The 22,125-nt window shown below is 44.8% G+C and overlaps 1 protein-coding gene across 11 annotated transcripts; it reads left to right on the top strand.

Moving 5' to 3' along the window:
- The first annotated feature begins 9,670 nt into the window (after positions 1 to 9,670).
- LOC123151268 (uncharacterized) lies at positions 9,671 to 16,878 on the top strand. 11 transcript variants are annotated; one of them, XM_044571006.1, is made up of 6 exons: positions 11,400 to 11,939; positions 12,028 to 13,532; positions 13,569 to 13,635; positions 14,388 to 14,487; positions 14,998 to 15,056; positions 15,490 to 16,878. In XM_044571006.1, exons 2-6 carry the CDS (start codon positions 13,313 to 13,315, stop codon positions 15,539 to 15,541), a joined length of 498 nt encoding a protein of 165 aa, XP_044426941.1. In that variant the 5' UTR covers positions 11,400 to 11,939; positions 12,028 to 13,312; the 3' UTR covers positions 15,542 to 16,878. The 11 variants fall into 11 exon arrangements, 4 of the variants coding, with proteins under 4 accessions (XP_044426943.1, XP_044426942.1, XP_044426944.1 ...); XM_044571008.1 differs by lacking the exons at positions 11,400 to 11,939; positions 12,028 to 13,532; positions 13,569 to 13,635; positions 14,388 to 14,487; positions 14,998 to 15,056 and adding exons at positions 9,671 to 9,944; positions 10,699 to 10,798; positions 11,309 to 11,363 and having other exon boundaries at positions 15,490 to 15,632; positions 15,721 to 16,878; XM_044571007.1 differs by lacking the exons at positions 11,400 to 11,939; positions 12,028 to 13,532; positions 13,569 to 13,635; positions 14,388 to 14,487 and adding exons at positions 9,671 to 9,944; positions 10,699 to 10,798 and having other exon boundaries at positions 15,490 to 15,632; positions 15,721 to 16,878.
- Positions 16,879 to 22,125: the final 5,247 nt, after the last annotated feature.

Genomic DNA, 22,125 nt, shown 5'->3' on the forward strand with positions numbered 1-22,125 from the left:
CGAAGAGGGGAACGGCGACGTGGCGGCGATGCAGGGCTTCCGGGGAGCTGTGGAGCGGTGGGGAGGAAGAGGGAGTCGAGGCGGAGCTCCTGAGCTAGTCGGGGGAGCGAGGGGTGGTCGGAGACGGTGGCTATGGCGAACGGCGGCGAGGGTGGTGTTCGGCCGGGAGAGAGAGAGAGCGAGGGAGAGCCGGGGGAGAGTGAGAGAGAGCAGGGAGGAGGCGTGGCGTCGTCCAGGGACACCGAGACGAGGAGGGGAGGGCAGGCAGGCAGGGAGAGAGGTGGCGTGGCGCGGTGGCCGTGCGCGCGCGCCGGCCACACGCCTGGCCGACTGGCGCCAGGAGGACGACGGCGGTGGTGGGCTGGGCTGGCTAGCTGGGCCGGCCAGCTGGCTGGGCCGCACAGGTAAGTTTTCCCCCTTTTTTTCTATTTCTGTTTTTATTTAATATATCTGCAACTTTGTTGAATTAAATAAAATACCTAGGCAACTCCAAAAATCACCAAACTACTCCTGGTCCATAGTTGGATTATTTCCAACATGAAACATTTTAGTTTGGAGATATTTGAGCATTTAAATATTTTATATTATTTTAAATGCCCAAATTCAAATATTTATGATTTAAATCAAAAACCTTAGGATGGCCTAGGAAAATGTGCACCACTTTTGACAGAGGTTCTGAACCAAGGCAAAAATGATGGGCATTTTAGAAGGGCATTTCAGGTTCATTGAAAAATTATTTTAGTAACCCTAGTTGGTTTCAGAGGGGACTGGGGGTTCTGTCATCCCCATTTCAAGTTTCTGATGAAAGAGTAAACATGATGCAACACTCTAATGCATGACTAGCTAGGGTGTGACAGAAAAGGGTTCCCGTCCAGAACAGATCTCCGGACGGCGGTGCACCAGGCCCCACGGTGGGCGCCAAATGTCGGGAGTTTGGTGGGACTTATGCCAACGGATGGCTTATCATGGTGGGGGCGAGTAGAACGTCGCCGGTGCCTGGAAATGGGATGAGGCGAAGACATGCACGCCGGCGAATCTTACCCAGCTTCGGGGCTCTCCCGGGGGATAATACCCCTACTGCTACTCTGCGGGGTCTCCGCATGATCACTATGGTCAAGTGTTTACACGGTTGCTCCTTGAGCTGTGTCTGGTGGTAGGAGAGGGCAAGGCTAGCTCTCTCCTTCTATCTGGTATGGTACAGAACTACTGGGATCCAACCCTTTGCATGGGTGCCCTAGGGGGTTTATATAGGCCTACCCCCAGGGGTACAATGGTAGTTCGACTGGTCGCGGACCTAGCCGTCAGTGCCTCCGACCTCCGACTTCTCCACCGACTGCTGGGGCCCGCCGACTGGTGGGCCCCGCCGACTGGTCTGGTACGGAGCCGACAAGCCGCGTCCGCCGCGGGCGGGCCTTGCCGGCTGCTGATTACTGTAGCCGTGCTCTTGATGACGCAAGCTTGGTCATGGGGTCGTGGCAACAGCCCCGCCGCCTGGCGGGCGATCACTGTGGCCACTCCCCATCTCTTCTTGATTAATGGCGTGCGGGCCCCGAGGGAGGGCTCGGCCGACTCCCCCGGGCTGACTCCCGACGGGTCTGACTAGCGGTTCTCCCGCCATCTCCCGAGGTCTCGCTGACTGGTGGGCCCCGCTGCCTCCAGGCCGTATAGACAAGCCGTCATGGGCGCAGGACCCGGTACAGTGGTGCTGATGTCAGGGCCGGCCGGGCAACAGTGCCACGCCGCAGGGAGATCTTCCCAAGTACGGCGTGCTGTAGCCATGCCTGCCCTTGGTAAGGGGCGGGGAGTGGGCTTCATTGTAGCCACGCCCCTGCCCCGTCCCCTTCGATGAGGTCACGGTTTGTTGGAGTCGCCGGCCGACTCCCCAAAGCTGGCTTCTCTAGAAGTCGCCCCTGGGACTCAGCCGTGAGCGGGCAGTCGGCCGCCTTGCCGTAGACTCCCCAAGAGGCGGCTCTTCGCCCTGTGGTCTTGAGGGGCGCAGCCTGCCCCGATGTCTTGAAAGGTGATGGGGCTCGGGTTGGCCTACCCGCGGCCCATTACTCTGACACATATGGAGCTAATTACGCAGGGGTGTATTCCTTACCAGAACACGTTCAAGCGCCTTGGTCTTCGGATCCGTGGTAAGCTCCTTGGTTACCGGGTCAATCTTGTACCGGGCCCTGACATAGTTCCTGGTCTGCTTGTCATGGTATTTCTCAAAGAGGGGCGGTAGGCCTTGCTCGGCACGCTCTGCGTCCTTCTTGTCCCATATAGGTTCCGCCACTCTGTAACCGTCGGGACCGAGTTTGTGGACCCCTAAGTTCAAGTCCCGCATATATTCCCCCCACTGACTTGATTCCGCAGATGCGTTGCTCTCACACTTGATCTTGAATTCCCGGTAGTCATCTTCGCTGATCGAAGGATTTTTCTCCTTGATCTTCTCATAACTATCACCTTTTTCAATCATGCTCTTCACCGAGGCTCTCCAAGTAGCCAGGGCCATGCTCATCTTTGTGAGGGCGGCACTGTTCACTTTATTCCCTGAGAGGTGTGTATTTGCGAAGTCATCGGGGAACTTGTATCGTTCGTGCAGCTTCGTGAAGAGGAGGTTGCGCAAATTCCCTCGGTCACGATGCCTTAGGTTCTCGGTGTTGATCAAGACGGTGCTCCGGAGAATGCACCCGAGCTATCCCGCGTACCCCTTGACTATTTTTGGGGGCGCCATTGGATGCCCCTCGGAGGACTTCAGTTAATTCCTCCTTGACGGTGCCGAGCACGTTCGGGCGCCGGTCCTTCCGTTGCCTCCTCGGTTGGCTGCCATCTGTGCGTGCACCGTCATCATCAGCGGTGGCATCCTCGGCGGCACCATCGGTGGTGTCATCCCCGACTCCACTAGGGGTTGTGTAGTAGGGATCGGTGTCTTCCGCGGCGTCCTCATAGCGGTGAGGTTCTTCCTCCATCTCCTGGGACAGCTCCCAAAATGCCTTGCCCGAACCGCCGGCCTCATCGTTGTGGGCCATGTTTCGCTCTAAATAGGAAAAAATGTTGGTCAAAAAGTTGGTTATTATCAAGGAACAAGATCATGGTCTCATCATTTAGGGTTTGTCGATACCGAGGCATCCTAAAAGCTAAGCTTTTATCATTTAGGGTTTGTCAACGCCGAGGCACCCTAAAAGCCTAAGCTTTCATCATTTAGGTTTTTATCGACACCGAGGCACCCTAAAAGCCAAGGTTTTATCATTTAGGGTTTGTCAACGCTAAGGCCCATGCATAACACAAGAGGCAGTTGATCCTACTTAATTAAGTACTAAGATACCCCGGCCCATGCATTAGTCGCAAGTACCCCATATGTCCTATTTTTAGCAAAGTCATGCTAAAATTCACGAAAAATTTCAGCATGACCTTTGCTAAAAATAGGACATATGGAGTACCCGAATTTGCTGGGACGGAAGTTAATCGACATTCTGGCAAACTCAAGGGCCTCTAGGGGTACCTGCAAAATCATCACGACACGATGGTCGGAGACAAAACCCAGCAAACTAGCACCACAATGTGCCTCTACTTTCATATGGTGGTGTTGCAACAACGAAAATACTTTATCACATTATAAGTCCTCACACCATCAACTATGACAAAATCTGAGAGTATAAGTCTGGTTTCATTCACCCAAGTCCAAACATAAAATTCTGTCTAACATAGTACAGTCCAACACACCAGCACTTTTAGGTTTCCTGATTCCTCAAGACAGAATAAGTAGAGAGCATCCTAAACTGAGTAAACATGAGTATCCAAAATAGTTATTTGCTTAATCTAAAGTTTGACATATACGATAGTGATAGATGTAAGAAGCAGAACAATGCCAAAGCCACAACCTCAAATCTGGAACAAAAACACAAATTACACCTATAGAATTAGGTACCTCTATGGTAGTAACATGCCAGCTTGGCCATGCTCTACCTAGTGCTACTGCAGCACTATGAATCCCTCAAACGGTATACTAGGAGCACCCAGCGACCATATAAACATCTAAATTTATATATACTGAGCATTCATGGCAGTTCTAGCAACAACATCAAAATCAAGGAGAGATAGGTCAAATTACACAAATAGGTTCCATATAATTATTCCACTACAAGAATAGGAACTTGCATTTCATAATCTTGGCAACAAGTACTAGTACTGGATTGATTGCAAACCCATAAGCATATATGGCATGAACTGCAAATCCATGATACTGCATGGTGAAGCTCAGATAGCATCAGCAATTCAACATTCAACTATTAAGTTCCTAATCCCTGAGGAGAGCACGGCCACGGGGGGGCAGCAACCAGGAGCTGGGGCGCGGTGGTGCGACAGTCTACGATGACGAAATCGAATGGGGAGAGGAACCGGTGCAGCTCACCGAGAGGAAGACGATGGCGAGCTCGTGCAGGGCCGGGGTTGACGAGGTGACGCGGATCGACGGTGAGGCAGCGGTGGCCGGAGGTGGAAGAAGACCTTGATCCGCACGATGTAGAGTCGTCGAGCTCGAACGGGTGGCCGTAGATGACGTAGAAGACCACTACAGAGCTCCTGGAGTCCTTGGTGGGGTGTGGGGACGATGGTGGTCGCGCGGACGATGCGGTGACGGCCGGCGACGACCTAGTCGGGTGAAGCAGCGCGAGGGGAGAGGAAGTGCGGAGGTGCTAGGGTTTGCACAGGGGTCTGGCTCGGCCTTATCCAACAAGGGAGCCGGAGCGGGTGTGGAGCGGGCGCGGGGGTCGTCGGAGCGGGCACGAGGGTCGTCGGAGCGTGCGCGGGGGTCGTCAGAGCGGGTGTGGCGAGGGAGGGAAGGGGATCTGGCGAGGGAGAGGGAAGGGGGATCGGGCGAAGGGGTATCCAGCTAGATGGGGGAATGTTAGTAATGGCGCATCATCTAGGGGTGCGCCACAAAAACACTGATAGCAATGGCGCACCATCCTCTGGTGCGTTATTAGTAACTTTTTTCTGATAGCTAACTTTTTTTTCATTATTTTTTGTTGCATCCAATAAATTTTTTTATCAAATTTGCTATTTTCATGAGGACTAGAACAGAAGATATCATCAAATGTCATCAAATTTGTTTTTTTGAAAATGTCATCAAATTTGTTTTTTATTTTTAATTGAAAATATCATAAATTTTTTTATTTGAAAATATCATCAAATTTGTTATTTAAAAATATCATAAATATCTTTTTTGGATTTTTAGTTGCATTCATTTGTGAATTGGTAAATCATTTATGAATATGAAAAAATATCATCAAATTTGAAGAATATTCATGAATTCAAAAAGTGCCTATGAAATTTAAAAATATTAATGAGTTCAAAAAATATTAACAAATTCAATATTCATGAGGACTAGAACAGAAGAAATATCATTTCAAAATGTCGAAATACAATCGAGAAATGAAGACTACAATTTAAATACAATCGATCTTAGCTAGCTATCTTTTCACAATCTTCTTGCCCTTCTTTTTCGCAAATGGAGTTTTTCTGTTGAACGGACGTCCTTTAGGTAGGGTGGTCCCGCTTCTTCTTGTGGTGTATGGCACTTCATCATCGTCGTCATGTTCCATCTTTGGGTCGCCGTACTTGTCGAAGTCTTGCTCATTGGCGACTCCATCCATTCCGATGATCTTCCTTTTGCCTCTCCTCACGACAACACGACTGGGCTTTGCGGGTCGGTAATGAAGAAGCATTGGTCCACTTAGGAAGTCAGTACCCATGGCTCATTTTTCGTGGTGATGTTTGCGTCTGTGGTCTTGGATTTGGCTTCAGGTATAACCATGGTGGTGAAATACCGGTCTTATTTTATGACGCTCTTGGCCCATCTGACACGGAACATCGGAACCTTCTCTCCAGCGTAGCTCAGCTCCCAGATCTCCTCGATCCTTCCGTAGTATCTGTCCTTGTCGTTACCGGTGTAGGATTCCATCATTACCCCAGAGTTCTGATAACCATCGCTCTTCATGTTCTTGTCCTCAGTGTGGAATGTGTAGCCGTTGATATCGTACGCCTCATAGGTCATCAGGTTGTGCTCGGCGCCCTGTGACAAGGCGAATATGAGTTTTTCTTCCGCGGAAGAATCCTCATGTAAAGGGTACAACAGAAGCTTCTCCTTGAACCAACGCGTGAAGCATGAGTTGTGCTCTTTGATTATATCTCCGCCCGTCCTCTGTTGGCCTCGGTCATTGTACGTCTTCTCAATAAAGGTTTTGTGCTCTACCACCCAAGGATCAACCACGTCTATGTGTTGTAGCGTGACTAGGTTTGCTTTTTCAAAGTCGGCGAGTCGACCCTCGAAGTCGACATGCATTTCGCGGTGACCCTCGCGGTGACCCCATCCAGCGAGCCTGCCGAGGTGCCTGTTGACGGGCAGACCAACGGGGTTCTCGATGCCTAGATAATTCATGCAGTAGGAGATGTACTCTTCGGTCAGAAAGCCCCTGGCTATGCTTCCCTCTGGACGTGACATGTTGCGAACGTATCCTTTGATGACACCATTCATCCTTTCGAATGGCATCATATTGTGCAGGAACGTCGGCCCAAGTTGGATGATATCCTCCACAATATGGACCAGCAGATGCACCATAACATTGAAGAATGCGGGCGGGAAGTACATCTCAAGCTCGCATAGTATCACCACGATCTCTTCCTGTAGCCTTCTGAGATGCCTCACGCCAACCGACTTCCGAGAGATGACGTCGAAAAAGTTGCATAGGCCAAATAGCGTTTCACGGACATGCGCGTCCATGATCCCACGGATTGGAATTGGAAGTATCTGCGTCATCAGCACGTGACAGTCGTGAGACTTCATCCCGCTGAACTTCTGCTTCGCTGAGTCTAGGTATCTGCTTATCTTCCCCGCGTAATCGTAAGGAAGTTTTACTCCTATGAGGCAGGTGAAAAACTGCTCGATCTCCTCCTGACTTAGAGTGAAGCACGCAGGAGGGTAGTCATTTTCGGTCTTCTTGGCTTTTTTGCCTTTGCGACGACTTTCTGTGTCCTGCTTCGCCTCATCATCATCATCATCATCATCATCATCATCATCATCATCATCATCATCATCATCATCATTAGCGTGAAGCTCCTCCCTGATGCCCATTGATTTCAAGTCTGCCCTTGCTTTCGGCCCATCTTTGGTCCTCTCTGGCATGTTGAGCAGGGTACCTAGCAGACTCTCACACACGTTCTTCGTGATATGCATGACATCAAGGCTGTGAGGCACACGATGGATCTTCCAGTACGGAAAGTCCCAGAAAACATATTCGTTTTCCATACCTTCAGCAGCGGCTCTGGCGCCTTTCGCTTCTTTCCCGGCTCTGGTGCCTTTCGCTTCTTTCTCGGCAGTGGGCAATCTTTCCAATTTTTCAACAGCTCATCTATTTCCTCGCCGCTCCTCATACGCGGGCGTCTTCGGGGTTCGGTTTCACCATCGAACAGATCCTTGTGTTTTCTCCATGGGTCATCGTCGCGAAGCCACCTTCGATGTCCTATGAACACGGTTTTCGAAGACCCAGGATCTCTATCTAGCTGGCGATACGGTGTGTCATCCATGCACCTGACGCATCCAGAAAATCCATGGGCCACCTTCCCCGCGAGATATCTGTAACCGAGATAGTCGTGCACCGTCGTGAGCAGTGCGGCTCTCATAGGGAAATATTCTTTCTCTGCGGCGTCCCGCGTATTGGCTGGCGTTTTCCACAGCGTGTCTAGCTCCTCTTTCAGCAGCCCCAGATACAGATTGATGTTGTTCCCTGGTTGTTTCAACCCTTCAATTAGCATACTCATGTGAATGTACTTCCTCTTCATGCACAACCAGGGGGAAGGTTGTACATCCACACAAACACAAGCCAGGTGCTATTGTGCTTCTCTGGCTGCCAAACGGATTGACTCCATCGGTGCTCGCGCCCAACAAGATGTTCCTTGAATCGTCCCCAAATTCTGGGAGTTCGAAGTTCAACACTTGCCACTAGCTCGAATCCTTAGGGTGACTCAGCATCTTTTCTTTTTTATTTATCTTCGAATCATTTCCGTCATCTTCTCGCTTCTTCTCCTCCCTATCCGCGTGCCAATGCAGGAGCTTTGCTAGCTTAGGGTCCGCGAAATATCGCTGCAGACGAGGAGTGATTGGAAAGTACCACACCACTTTTCGAGGAGATTTCTTCCTCTTCTTGTATCGAGTGACGCTGCACACTGGACATATGGTAGACTCCGTGTGCTCGTCCCGATAAATGATGCAATTGTTCATGCACACATGGTATTTCACGTGCGGTAAATCCATAGGACACACGATTTTCTTCGCCTCCTCGAAACTGGTCGGGCACTTGTTCCCCTTGGGAAGACGTTCGTGTCAGAATGACATGTTCTCGTCGAAGCATGCGTCGGTCATTTTGTGTTTTACCTTCATCTCCAAAGCCATGAGCGTTACTTTCAGGCGGGTATCCTCGGGCCTGCATCCTTCATAAAATGGAGTAACCGTGTCTATCTCCAGTTGATCCAGCTTGGCTTTCTCTCGGGCGGCAGCTCTTGCGTTATCAGTCTGCTTGAGAAGCAGCTCTTGAATATGAGGGTCCTGCACCTAGCCCATCGATGGTCCATCGCCGTCTGCTCCGGCATCTTCATCTTCATGATCATGCCCTTCGTCTTGATCTTCCTCATCATCATGTCAGGCATCACCATCGTGATCATGTCCTGGAGATTCTTCGTCTTCTCGCCCGCCCTCGGCGCGGTGGTTGTCTTGCTGCCCTTCCTCATTTCTTGCCCGACCCCCATGGACGACTTCATAGTTATCTTCATCACCTTGCCATCGATAGCCATCCATGAAACCACACAAGAGCAGGTGGTCCCGCACCTGCCTGGAATCCGGGTCCGGAATAAGGCTCTTCAGCTTGCATCTTCGACACGGATATCTTATCTCCGTCTCGTTCTTTTGAAGCATCTCGGCCTTCGCGGACCTCAAAAACCTATTCATGATGCCTTTGGTCATCGTGCTGACCATGGTCACCTGCGGGGTAGAGCAAAACGATATTTTAGAACCAAGAAAAAATTTGGCATGACTTTGCCTAAAAATAGGACAAAAAAGAATGCATAGTGCTGAATTCTCGCCGAAACGGAAATGAATCAACATTCCGGCAAAATATTGGCAACTATCGCATTTCAAATATCGGTACCTGCAAACACAAACATATATGCAACACCACAAACATACGTAGATCTAGCTAGGCCATAAAAAGTGCACGTGCACGTTCTTGGAGGAAGAAAAAAGTAGATCTACAACATAAAGAAAGCTTTCCCCTTACTTACCTATCAAAAAAGATAATTTAACCACTTAATTTGGGTGAATCTATGGGGCACCCCTACAAATACACCATTAATAACCCTGGTTACTAATGGCGCACCTGCTAGGGGTGCGCCATTACTAGTTTTACAAATATATATATATATATATATATATATATATATATATATATATATATATATATATATATATATATAAACTCTATTAGTAAGCCAGGGTGAAGAATAAGTAATTCTTCACCCCGGCCGATCGAGTCGAGTGATGGTCACCTAAAATCACATTCCACCGATGTAATTTTACGTGATGGAAACTGTTGGCTGGTCCTACGAGCTAGCCCACTCCATTATACTAAAAAAAACATGCGAGCAGTTTTCTTATCACTCGTCGGCGTTCCTCTCTCCACCGGACCCTTCCTATCTCGCTATTGCGGAGGCGGCGGCAGCGACGACGCCGGAGGGACGACCAGGAGGCGATGGCTACCTCCCTCGTGTGTGGAGTATTTCCCTTTCCCTCTCTCATGCGGCAGCGATTTGGAGGCGACGTGGGCGCTGCAAAGGTCCGGCGCAAGCTCGGCTGCGACAACGGACTTCTCCGATGCCCCTCTCCACAATTGGCGGTCCTCTCGCCGGTAAGAAGTCTCTCCTCCTATTATTCCTCTCTCATCCTCTATTAATTTCTGAATTTCTAGGTCAGGGTTACTGGTTTTTGGGAGGGGGTGGGGGTTGGGGGCAAGGGAAGAGGAAGGGAGCCCAAGGAATGAAATAAAAGAAATACTAAGAGCTTGTGTAGTACCTGCAAGGAAGAGGGTTATGGTGTATACGGGTGTCCGAAGGCAAGATCAATTCAAGGAAGGCTTGTTCAGTTAATCCCTTCTCCAAGGGGATTGGACGGGTTTGAAGGGGATTGGGAGTATTTTGACTTACATGGGATTTAATCCCTCACAAAGCCCTGCAATCCCCTTCAAATCAAATGCCGGAGGGGAGGGGGAGGCCATGTGAGTTGTATCAAACTGTGGAGAAGGATGAACAACACTACAACATCAAACTTCGATCCAGTTGAGATCGATCTTTGTTTCTCATGGGGCATGTGAATTCTCTCTGCAATTTTGCTTTTCTGTAAAATTCACCTTCAAAAAATTGCACGAATTCACAACCTTGTAGCTATGAATGATGCCTCTGAATGTTAGTAATGTTGTACATAAAGAACCAGCCAGTACCTAGGTGGCAATACTATTTCTCCATGAATTTGTTAGTGGAAATATGCACAAACTTACGAGCTTCAAATCAGAGCGGGATTTTGTTTACACGAAATTTAGTTTTATGCTATTCTTAAGATAAGATTCGAAGTGATGACACCAGCCTTATCCTTTGTGAATTTATTAGGCAAATGAGGATTGAAATTCTGCCAAGAAATCTCAGAGCAGAAGATGTTTGCAAGGGACTTGGGAGACGAGGCAATGCTGCGCAGGCGAGAAAATGGCAAGTACGTTGTACTCACGGTTAGGCACAGAAGAATATATTGTCACCATAAGCTGGATGAGAAAATATACCTTGTTAATTAGTTTTTGATCCTTCAAACATGGCCAGCGTCCTTACCATTCGAGCTCCGTGACTGGGAGTTCCCCTTGGTGTATTTACGTACCACTTAACAATAATTAAACCAGTTGCTCGTAATATGATTAAGGCATGTGATTAATCTGTTTGGCTGAATTTATTCACAGGAAAAATCATCAGGTTGTGAGCAGATGTCTAAATGATCTGTTTCCATTGCACATATGTCAATAAGCAATACAAATTAGCGACCCTTTAAATTAAGGGCGCTATCCTTTCTTCTGGTCAATTACCTAGTGTTAATGTCTTATCTTGTGTGTACAACATGTTATTCTCTGTTCAGCTCACTGGCATGACCAATGTTAATTATTCAGTACGCTAATGAAATTCAAAAATAAAAAAGCATGTTATATGATTAATTTAATTTTCTTGTTACATGCAGTTTGGATTCGTGGTTACCACCGGTCTCGAGTTAGATTTATTTCAATTGCAACCAGGTACACGTACATTGGACCCTCTTCCTGGTTGTCTCTCTAAACTGTTTTTGTTGAACTAGCAGAAACCTAACTTTTGATAGTAAAGATGTGTTTCCGCCCAATTCATACAGTAAGCCACGATAGTTACTTGGTACCGGTCATCAATTAGTCAATCTCATTCTTCCCCTACTATTGATTTGTATTGGCTTAACTACCGAAAACAAAAATTTCCCTTTTACCCCTAATAGTGGTCGATTTGCTCCTTCCAGGGAGGTCTATATTTGGCTAACTGTCTATCGGCTAGAGAAGTAGTGTCAATCAGTGAATAATTTTATTCTTATGCCTTATCTGAATATAGCTTTAGAAATTCTTAACATTGAATACATAATATACTTTATCTGTACGTGGTTAATCCTAATTTTTAAACATAATTCTATTTGTTAAATGTTGGCAGGCATAGTGTTGTGAATTTGAATTTGGGTGTACATGATCTTACTAGCTTCTAATTCTACTGAGCCATACGGATGATGGTGTGTTTGCTCTCACACATTTATTCAAAGGATCATTGTGATGAATGATACCAATTCTAGGTTGCTGGTAATGCATTTTCACACCATCCGTATGCTTGTGGTAGTCAATATGATACAGGAGCATTAATCCGTGGATTTCGTTTTGGTTTTGACAGGAACTTGCATCCAATCCTTCTATTCCCAACTGGTGAGTTTATAGGTTGCAGTGTTTGTGGTGGTCTCCTCCTGATGGAGCTCAGTATATGCCCTTCTTGTTTACCTAAAAATCTCTTCTCTCCTAAGATCTTGTAGGAATCTTTCTTTTTTCCTTAAGAAGCATGCTACCAATGGACGTCAGATGTTCCAGCACCGAAAAGTTGGTGACCATGCTTGGGTGTTTCAGAATTCATATGAAAAGCATTTATTTTTTACTTTCAGGGATTGCTCCATCTTGCAGTTTATAATACGGCTGGACAATTACGATTTCACATATATCTGAAAAACCACAGCCCATCTGTGTTCTATAAACGTTGGTGTGGTCTTATGTGCACCAAGAATTCTGTCATTAACATAAGGTATTTTACACCCGCACTGCAAACTGTTGATAAATCTGATGTGTTGTTTGCACTGAGAATTCTTACATTTGCGTAAGGTATTTTACACTGGCGTTGTGAACTCATTGACGATTAGCATTCATCAGCTAAGCACACCTTGATGTACGCAGCTTGTATATTAACAGGTCTTCAGAAAGGAGTATATCCAGTGTTTCTTCTCCTTACCTGTCACATGCCACAGCTGTGCGAGGATGTCGTCGGCCGTGTATTGGGAGATGGTGCGGTTGTTCTGCCACCGGCTACTCTCCACAGGAGGAAGCACGTACGCAAGCATGTAATGGTCATTTCTTTTTGTAATTAGCATGTAATGGTCATTGGGTAGCACACGATGATCGATCCATATAGGATGCTATTAATCTGGACTTTCGCAATCTTTTAAACAGAACGTGATACCATAGTAGATTTGCTAGTTAATGATAAATAATTGATGGACATACGTTCGTATAGTGCAACCCAATAGCACGTCTGCACAGTGCAGTTAAGGCTTACTCTTACGTGGCCACTCTTCGGTTTTCTTACAGTCCGGAGGTGCGCACATGATGACCACGCCGTAAGTTTACACCGTCAACCTTTTGATTTTACGGTGGCAGTGGCAGTGGTTGTGGTGTGTGGGTTCCTTTTCAGCCGTAATCTTACCCCACATGTTTTCCTTTCTTACGCTCTAGTGCTCTAGAACCTGGCCGTGGGAGATGGGTGGGGTGAGGAATAAGAATTCCTCGCCCAGGGTGACGAATAGCGCGAAACTCTATTAGTAAGCCAGGGTGAAGAATAAGTAATTCTTCACCCCCGTCGATCGAGTCAAGTGATGGTCACCTAAAATCACATTCCACCGATGTAATTTTACGTGATGGAAACTGTTGGATGGTCCTATGAGCTAGCCCACTCCATCATACTAAAAAACATGCGAGCATTTTTCTTATCACTCACCGGCGTTCCTCTCTCCACCGGACCCTTCCTATCTCGCCATTGCGGAGGCGGCAGCAGCGACGACGCCGGAGGGACGACCAAGAGGCGATGGCTACCTCTCTCGTGTGTGGAGTATTTCCCTTTCCCTCTCTCACGCGGCAGCGATTTGGAGGCGACGTGGGCACTGCAAAGGTCCGGCGCAAGCTCGGCTGCGACAACGGACTTCTCCGACGCCCCTCTCCACAATTGGCGGTCCTCCCGCCGGTAAGAAGTCTCTCCTATTATTCCTCTCTCATCCTCCATTAATTTCTGAATTTCTAGGTCAGGGTTACTGGTTTTTGGGAGGGGGTGGGGGTGGGGGGCAAGGGAAGAGGAAGGGAGACCAAGGAATGAAATAAAAGAAATACTGAGAGCTTGTGTAGTACCTGCAAGGAAGAGGGTTATGGTGTAGACGGGCGTCCGAAGGCAGGATCAATTCAAGGAAGGCTTGTTCAGTTAATCCCTTCTCCAAGGGGATTGGACGGGTTTGAAGGGGATTGGGAGTATTTTGACTTACATGGGATTTAATCCCTCACAAAGCCCTGCAATCCCCTTCAAATCAAATGCCGGAGGGGAGGGGGGAGGCCATGTGAGTTGTATCAAACTGTGGATAAGGATGAACAACACTACAACATCAAACTACGATCCAGTTGAGATCGATTTTTGTTTCTCATGGGGCATGTGAATTCTCTCTGCAATTTTGCTTTTCTGTAAAATTCACCTTCAAAAAATTGCACGAATTCGCAACCTTGTAGCTATGAATGATGCTTCTGAATGTTAGTAATGCTGTACATAAAGAACCAGCCAGTACCTAGGTGACAATACTATTTCTCCATGAATTTGTTAGTGGAAATATGCACAAACTTACGAGCTTCAAATCAGAGCGGGATTTTGTTTACACGAAATTTAGTTTTATGCTATTCTTAAGACAAGATTCGAAGTGATGACACCAGCCTTATCCTTTGTGAATTTATTAGGCAAATGAGGATTGAAATTCTGCCAAGAAATCTTAGAGCAGAAGATGTTTGCAAGGGACTTGGAAGACGAGGGAATGCTGCGCAGGCGAGAAAATGGCAAGTACGTTGTACTCACGGTTAGGCACAGAAGAATATATTGTCACCATAAGTTGGATGAGAAAATATACCTTGTTAATTAGTTTTTGATCCTTCAAACATGGCCAGCGTCCTTACCATTCGAGCTCCGTGACTGGGAGTTCCCCTTGGTGTATTTACGTACCACTTAACAATAATTAAACCAGTTGCTCGTAATATGATTAAGGCATGTGATTAATCTGTTTGGCTGAATTTATTCATAGGGAAAATCATCAGGTTGTGAGCAGATGTCTAAATGATCTGTTTCCATTGCACATATGTCAATAAGCAATACAAATTAGCGACCCTTTAAATTAAGGGCGCTATCCTTTCTTCTGGTCAATTACCTAGTGTTAATGTCTTATCTTGTGTGTACAATATGTTATTCTCTGTTCAGCTCACTAGCATGACCAATGTTAATTATTCAGTACGCTAATGAAATTCAAAAATAAAAAAGCATGTTATATGATTAATTTAATTTTCTTGTTTCATGCAGTTTGGAGAAATTCGTGGTTACCACCAGTCTCGAGTTAGATTTATTTCAATTGCAACCAGGTACACGTACACTGGACCCTCTTCCTGGCTGTCTCTCTAAACTGTTTTTGTTGAACTAGCATAAACCTAACTTTTGATAGTAAAGATGTGTTTCCGCCCAATTCATACAGTAAGCCATGATAGTTACTTGGTACCGGTCATCAATTAGTCAATCTCATTCTTCCCTTACTATTGATTTGTATTGGCTTAACTACCGAAGACAAAAATTTCCCTTTTACCCCTAATAGTGGTCGATTTGCTCCTTCCAGGGAGGTCTATATTTGGCTAACTGTCTATCGGCTAGAGAAGTAGTGTCAATCAGTGAATATTTTTATTCTTATGCCTTATCTGAATATAGCTTTAGAAATTCTTAACATGGAATACATAATATACTTTATCTGTATGTGGTTAATCCTAATTTTTAAACATAATTCTATTTGTTAAATGTTGGCAGGCAGAGTGTTGTGAATTTGAATTTGGGTGTGCATGATCTTACTAGCTTCTAATTCTACTGAGCCATACGGATGATGGTGTGTTTGCTCTCACACATTTATTCAAAGGATCATTGTGATGAATGATACCAATTCTAGGTTGCTGGTAACGCATTTTCACACCATCCGTATGCTTGTGGTAGTCAATATGATACAGGAGCATTAATCCGTGGATTTCGTTTTGGTTTTGACAGGAACTTGCATCCAATGCTTCTATTCCCAACTGGTGAGTTTATAGGTTGCAGTGTTTGTGGTGGTCTCCTCCTGATGGAGCTCAGTATATGCCCTTCTTGTTTACCTAAAAATCTCTTCTCTCCTAAGATCTTGTAGGAATCTTTCTTTTTTCCTTAAGAAGCATGCTACCAATGGACGTCAGATGTTCCAGCACCGAAAAGTTGGTGACCATGCTTGGGTGTTTTAGAATTCATATGAAAAGCATTTATTTTTTACTTTCAGGGATTGCTCCATCTTGCAGTTTCTAATATGGCTGGACAATTACGATTTCACATATATCTGAAAAACCACAGCCCATCTGTGTTCTATAAATGTTGGTGTGGTCTTATGTGCATCAAGAATTCTGTCATTAACATAAGGTATTTTACACCTGCACTGCAAACTGTTGATAAATCTGATGTGTTGCTTGCTCTGAGAATTCTTACATTTGCGTAAGTTATTTTACACTGGCGTTGTGAACTCATTGACGATTAGCATTCATAAGCTAAGCACACCTCGATGTACGCAACCTATATATTAACAGGTCTTCAGAAAGGAGTATATCCAGTGTTTCTTCTCCTTACCTGTCACATGCCACAGCTGTGCGCAGATGTCGTCGGCCGTGTATTGGGTGATGGTGCGGTTGTTCTGCCGCCGGCTACTCTCCACCGGAGGAAGCACGTACGCAAGCATGTAATGGTCATTTCTTTTTGTAATTAGCATGTAATGGTCATTGGGTAGCACACGATGATCGATCCATACAGGATGCTATTAATCTGGAGTTTAACAATCTTTTAAACAGAACGTGATACCATAGTAGATTTGCTAGTTAATGATAAATAATTGCTGGACATACGTTCGTATAGTGCAACCCAATAGCACGTCTGCACAGTGCAGTTAAGGCTTACTCTTACGTGGCCACTCTTCGGTTTTCTTACAGTCCGGAGGTGCGCACACGATGACCACGCCGTAAGTTTACACCGTCAACCTTTTGATTTTACGGTGGCAGTGGCAGTGGTTGTGGCGCGTGGGTTCCTTTTCAGCCGTAATCTTACCCCACATGCTTTCCTTTCTTACGCTCTAGTGCTCTACAACCTGGCCATGGGAGATGGGTGGGGTGAGGAATAAGAATTCCTCGCCCAGGGTTTCGTGCTAGGGTTTCGCGCTATTCGTCACCCTAGGCGAGGAATTCTTATTCCTCACCCCACCCATCTCCCACGGCCAGGTTGTAGAGCACTAGAGCGTAAGAAAGGAAAGCATGTGGGGTAAGATTACGGCTGAAAAGGAACCCACGCGCCACAACCACTGCCACTGCCACCGTAAAATCAAAAGGTTGACGGTGTAAACTTACGGCGTGGTCATCGTGTGCGCACCTCCGGACTGTAAGAAAACCGAAGAGTGGCCACGTAAGAGTAAGCCTTAACTGCACTGTGCAGACGTGCTATTGGGTTGCACTATACGAACGTATGTCCAGCAATTATTTATCATTAACTAGCAAATCTACTATGGTATCACGTTCTGTTTAAAAGATGGTTAAACTCCAGATTAATAGCATCCTGTATGGATTGATCATCGTGTGCTACCCAATGACCATTACATGCTAATTACAAAAAGAAATGACCATTACATGCTTGCGTACGTGCTTCCTCCGGTGGAGAGTAGCCGGCGGCAGAACAACCGCACCATCACCCAATACACGGCCGACGACATCCTCGCACAGCTATGGCATGTGACAGGTAAGGAGAAGAAACACTGGATATACTCATTTTTCTAAAGACCTGTTAATATACAGGCTGCGTACATCGAGGTGTGCTTAGCTGATGAATGCTAATTGTCAATGAGTTCACAACGCCAGTGTAAAATACCTTACGCAAATGTAAGAATTCTCAGTGCAAGCAACACATCAGATTTATCAACAGTTTGCAGTGCGGGTGTAAAATACCTTATGTTAATGACAGAATTCTTGGTGCACATAAGACCACACCAACGTTTATAGAACACAGATGGGCTGTGGTTTTTCAGATATATGTGAAATCGTAATTGTCCAGCCATATTAGAAACTGCAAGATGGAGCAATCCCTGAAAGTAAAAAATAAATGCTTTTCATATGAATTCTGAAACACCCAAGCATGGTCACCAACTTTTCGGTGCTGGAACATCTGGCGTCCATTGGTAGCATGCTTCTTAAGGAAAAAAGAAAGATTCCTACAAGATCTTAGGAGAGAAGAGATTTTTAGGTAAACAAGAAGGGCATATACTGAGCTCCATCAGGAGGAGACCACCACAAACACTGCAACCTATAAACGCATCAGTTGGGAATAGAAGGATTGGATGCAAGTTCCTGTCAAAACCAAAACGAAATCCACGGATTAATGCTCATGTATCATATTGACTACCACAAGCATACGGATGGTGTGAAAATGCATTACCAGCAACCTAGAATTGGTATCATTCATCACAATGATCCTTTGAATAAATGTGTGAGAGCAAACACACCATCATCCGTATGTCTCACTAGAATTAGAAGCTAGTAAGATCATGTACACCCAAATTCAAATTCACAACACTCTGCCTGCCAACATTTAACAAATAGAATTATGTTTAAAAATTAGGATTAACCACATACAGATAAAGTATATTATGTATTCCATGTTAAGAATTTCTAAAGCTATATTCAGATAAGGCATAAGAATAAAATTATTCACTGATTGACACTACTTCTCTAGCCGATAGACAGTTAGCCAAATATAGACCTCCCTGGAAGGAGCAAATCGACCACTATTAGGGGTAAAAGGGAAATTTTTGTCTTCGGTAGTTAAGCCAATACAAATCAATAGTAAGGGAAGAATGAGATTGACTAATTGATGACCGGTACCAAGTAACTATCGTGGCTTACTGTATGAATTGGGCAGGAACACATCTTTACTATCAAAAGTTAGGTTTATGCTAGTTCAACAAAAACAGTTTAGAGAGACAGCCAGGAAGAGGGTCCAATGTACGTGTACCTGGTTGCAATTGAAATAAATCTAACTCGAGACCGGTGGTAACCACGAATTTCTCCAAACTGCATGTAACAAGAAAATTAAATTAATCATATAACATGCTTTTTTATTTTTGAATTTCATTAGCGTACTGAATAATTAACATTGGTCATGCCAGTGAGCTGAACAGAGAATAACATGTTGTACACACAAGATAAGACATTAACACTAGGTAATTGACCAGAAGAAAGGATAGCGCCCTTAATTTAAAGGGTCGCTAATTTGTATTGCTTATTGACATATGTGCAATGGAAACAGATCATTTAGACATCTGCTCACAACCTGATGATTTTCCCTGTGAATAAATTCAGCCAAACAGATTAATCACATGCCTTAATCATATTACGAGCAATTGGTTTAATTATTGTTAAGTGGTACGTTAAATACACCAAGGGGAACTCCCAGTCACGGAGCTCGAATGGTAAGGACGCTGGCCATGTTTGAAGGATCAAAAACTAATTAACAAGGTATATTTTCTCATCCAGCTTATGGTAACAATATATTCTTCTGTGCCTAACCGTGAGTACAACATACTTGCCATTTTCTCGCCTGTGCAGCATTGCCTCGTCTCCCAAGTCCCTTGCAAACATCTTCTACTCTGAGATTTCTTGGCAGAATTTCAATCCTCATTTGCCTAATAAATTCACAAAGGATAAGGCTGGTGTCATCACTTCAAATCTTATCTTAAGAATAGCATAAAACTAATTCTCAGTAGTGGCGCACCGTGGGTGTGGTGCGCCATTACTAGTTTGAGCTAGTAATGAAGCACTTCGCCCAAGTGCGCCATTACTACTTTTGGAAAAAAAAATAAAAAAAATTGTCAGTAGTGGCGCATCGAGCGTGTGGTGCGCCATTACTAGTTAAAACTATTAATGGCGCACTATGCCCTGATGCGCCATTAATAGTTTTGGAAAAATAAAAATAAATAAAATTTGCTAGTAATGACGCACCGTTTGTCTGGTGCGCCATTAGTAATGAGGACACTGGCGCACCACATACAGGTGCGCCATTAATGTCCATATTAGTTATAGCCATTTTCCTAGTATTGCCGTAGGCGCAAGCGAGGACACACACCCAATTATTTGCTTAACTAGTGAACCCGCTGCGCCAAATGACGCAGCGACTCATTGAATCCGTGCACATTGAAAAAAATTGTATAGTTTAATTGGTTTAGTTGTGGGCAAGCACATATGTTAGCAAATTTAAAACCCGTTGCACCAAATGGCACAAAGCCCTACTCCCTCCATTTTTATATACAAGGCCACAAATTTAAATTACAGGTACCAAGATAAACTTCAATACATGTCTTGCAACTTAACTTTTCTTCTTATTTACTGGGACTATTAATACATCACATACATGCAAGAAAGCTGAGTGGAGGAAGTAGCTGAGTGTCATTATGACTGTATGCATGCAAATATTAAACAAGTTGCTATTATAAGAAAACATTATCAAATTTTGCCTCGGTTACTGTTAGTGGCCTTATATGGATGCAAAATGTATATTTCATAGTGGCCTTGTAGTATAAGTAAATGGAGGGAGTATTTAAAACCATGAATGCTTTGAAAATATTTGTTTGTGTTGATAAAATTAGGTTTTAGCAACCACTTAGATCCTGCTTCGAATCGGTTTATTTTTATACACCTGTATTTGTTTTACAAGTGTATCTTACCGGTCGTGTGCTAATTCCAGCTGAGAATCAAAACGACGGATCGCGGTCTGTGTATTTTACAAGTGTAAAAAGCGCTGGAAACGACATTCCAATCAAGGCTTTAGGATGCCAAATGCCACAAGTCATATTTCAAACCCGAAGTGCTTGAAAATGTTTGTCTTTGTCAATAAAATTTGGTTTTATGAAGCACTTAAGTACCAATTCAAACCCTTTAAAACCCCCTTAGATGTCAAATGATGCAAAATCCCAATTTACACCAAGAGTTATCTAACATGTTTTACATTTATCCTTTACATACAAGTGTTAGATACAATTTCACTGCACATAGAAATTTTCAAGCTTAAAAACAACGATATATTCAAAAGAAATAACTTGATAGGAAATTATGCCTATTGCTAAACCACAACTTGACAACATTAATGTAAACCAAAGGTGGAGGTCGTTTGCAGCCACCCCGGCGATGGAGTGAAGGCCTTGGTGCTCGGCTCGAAATACCATTGCATTGTGTCATTTCCAGATGTTCCATAGAATGGCCATGAGCACTGTGGAGCGGGTTTTATTTGTCAGCTGGCCATTCGCTTGCAGAATACTGATCTATCTTTAACGTCTTAGATTTCCTACAGGAGGGAGTAGTTCCCACAGCGAGAGTATCGACTCTTGTTTTTCTTTTCAGCCGGTAGCTTGATGGTTCAGATACTGGGGGCATTTCTTGATATTGATGTATCAGAGGACAGTTACCAGATGAACAGCAGATGCATAAATCACAAAGATACGAGGATTAAATAGCTCAGCAGTTTTGTCAGCGCCGACAAAGAAGTTTTTCATATGATAACTACTGCGACGTAATACGCCAAGTAACTAGCATGACACCACAACAAGATGTAACTACAATTATGGCCAGTTGCACAAGGAATGCAAAGCTCACTAGGTTGACAAAAATAGGGGTGGCTCACTAGTGGCCTGAGCAACTCATGAAAACAAACTGTAGTGCGTCGTGGCGTGGAGAACACAGCTACAGAAAATAGTGATGTGTATTACTCGACTAAACGCTTAGGGTAGCCTGATGTAGTGTCAGTAACAGTCTAAATCCTTCTTTTTCTCAATGTAAATCAATCCACATGATGTAGTATGCAATACTAGATTACTTCATGCTGATTCTGCATCAACCTTTGCTTTTTAGTATTACTTCATGGTGATTCTGCATCAACCTTTGCTTTTTAGTACGTTATTGTTCACTGTCAACTAGATATATGTTCATAAAACTTTCTAGAATACGCACGAGTGTGTGTATCGTATATTAAAGGAGGAGATATGTTCATAAAACTAGATGGTAGCAAATGACACATAACTTACAAATTCTCCATGAGATCAGAACTGCACCTATAGTATGCTTATGAACAAATGGCATATTCCAGTCCAAGACACGGAAAACAAGATTATACTCACAGGAGACAGAGCAGAAGTAGCGTTGCAAGCTCACAGAGCAAGAAGTAGAGCAACAGTTTTAGCTTGCATGAACAAGTGGAGCAAATTGCTCAGAGGTACATCTGTGGCTACCCTTGTACCCCTTTCGACTCCTTCTATCAATGGAATGACACGCAAGCTTTCGCGTATTTGCGAAAAAAGTAACGCAAAATAATATAACAATTCAGGTAACAAATACTTAATAGTTT

Source organism: Triticum aestivum, chromosome 7A (genome assembly GCF_018294505.1).
Source record: "Triticum aestivum cultivar Chinese Spring chromosome 7A, IWGSC CS RefSeq v2.1, whole genome shotgun sequence".
Taxonomy (NCBI): domain Eukaryota; kingdom Viridiplantae; phylum Streptophyta; class Magnoliopsida; order Poales; family Poaceae; genus Triticum; species Triticum aestivum.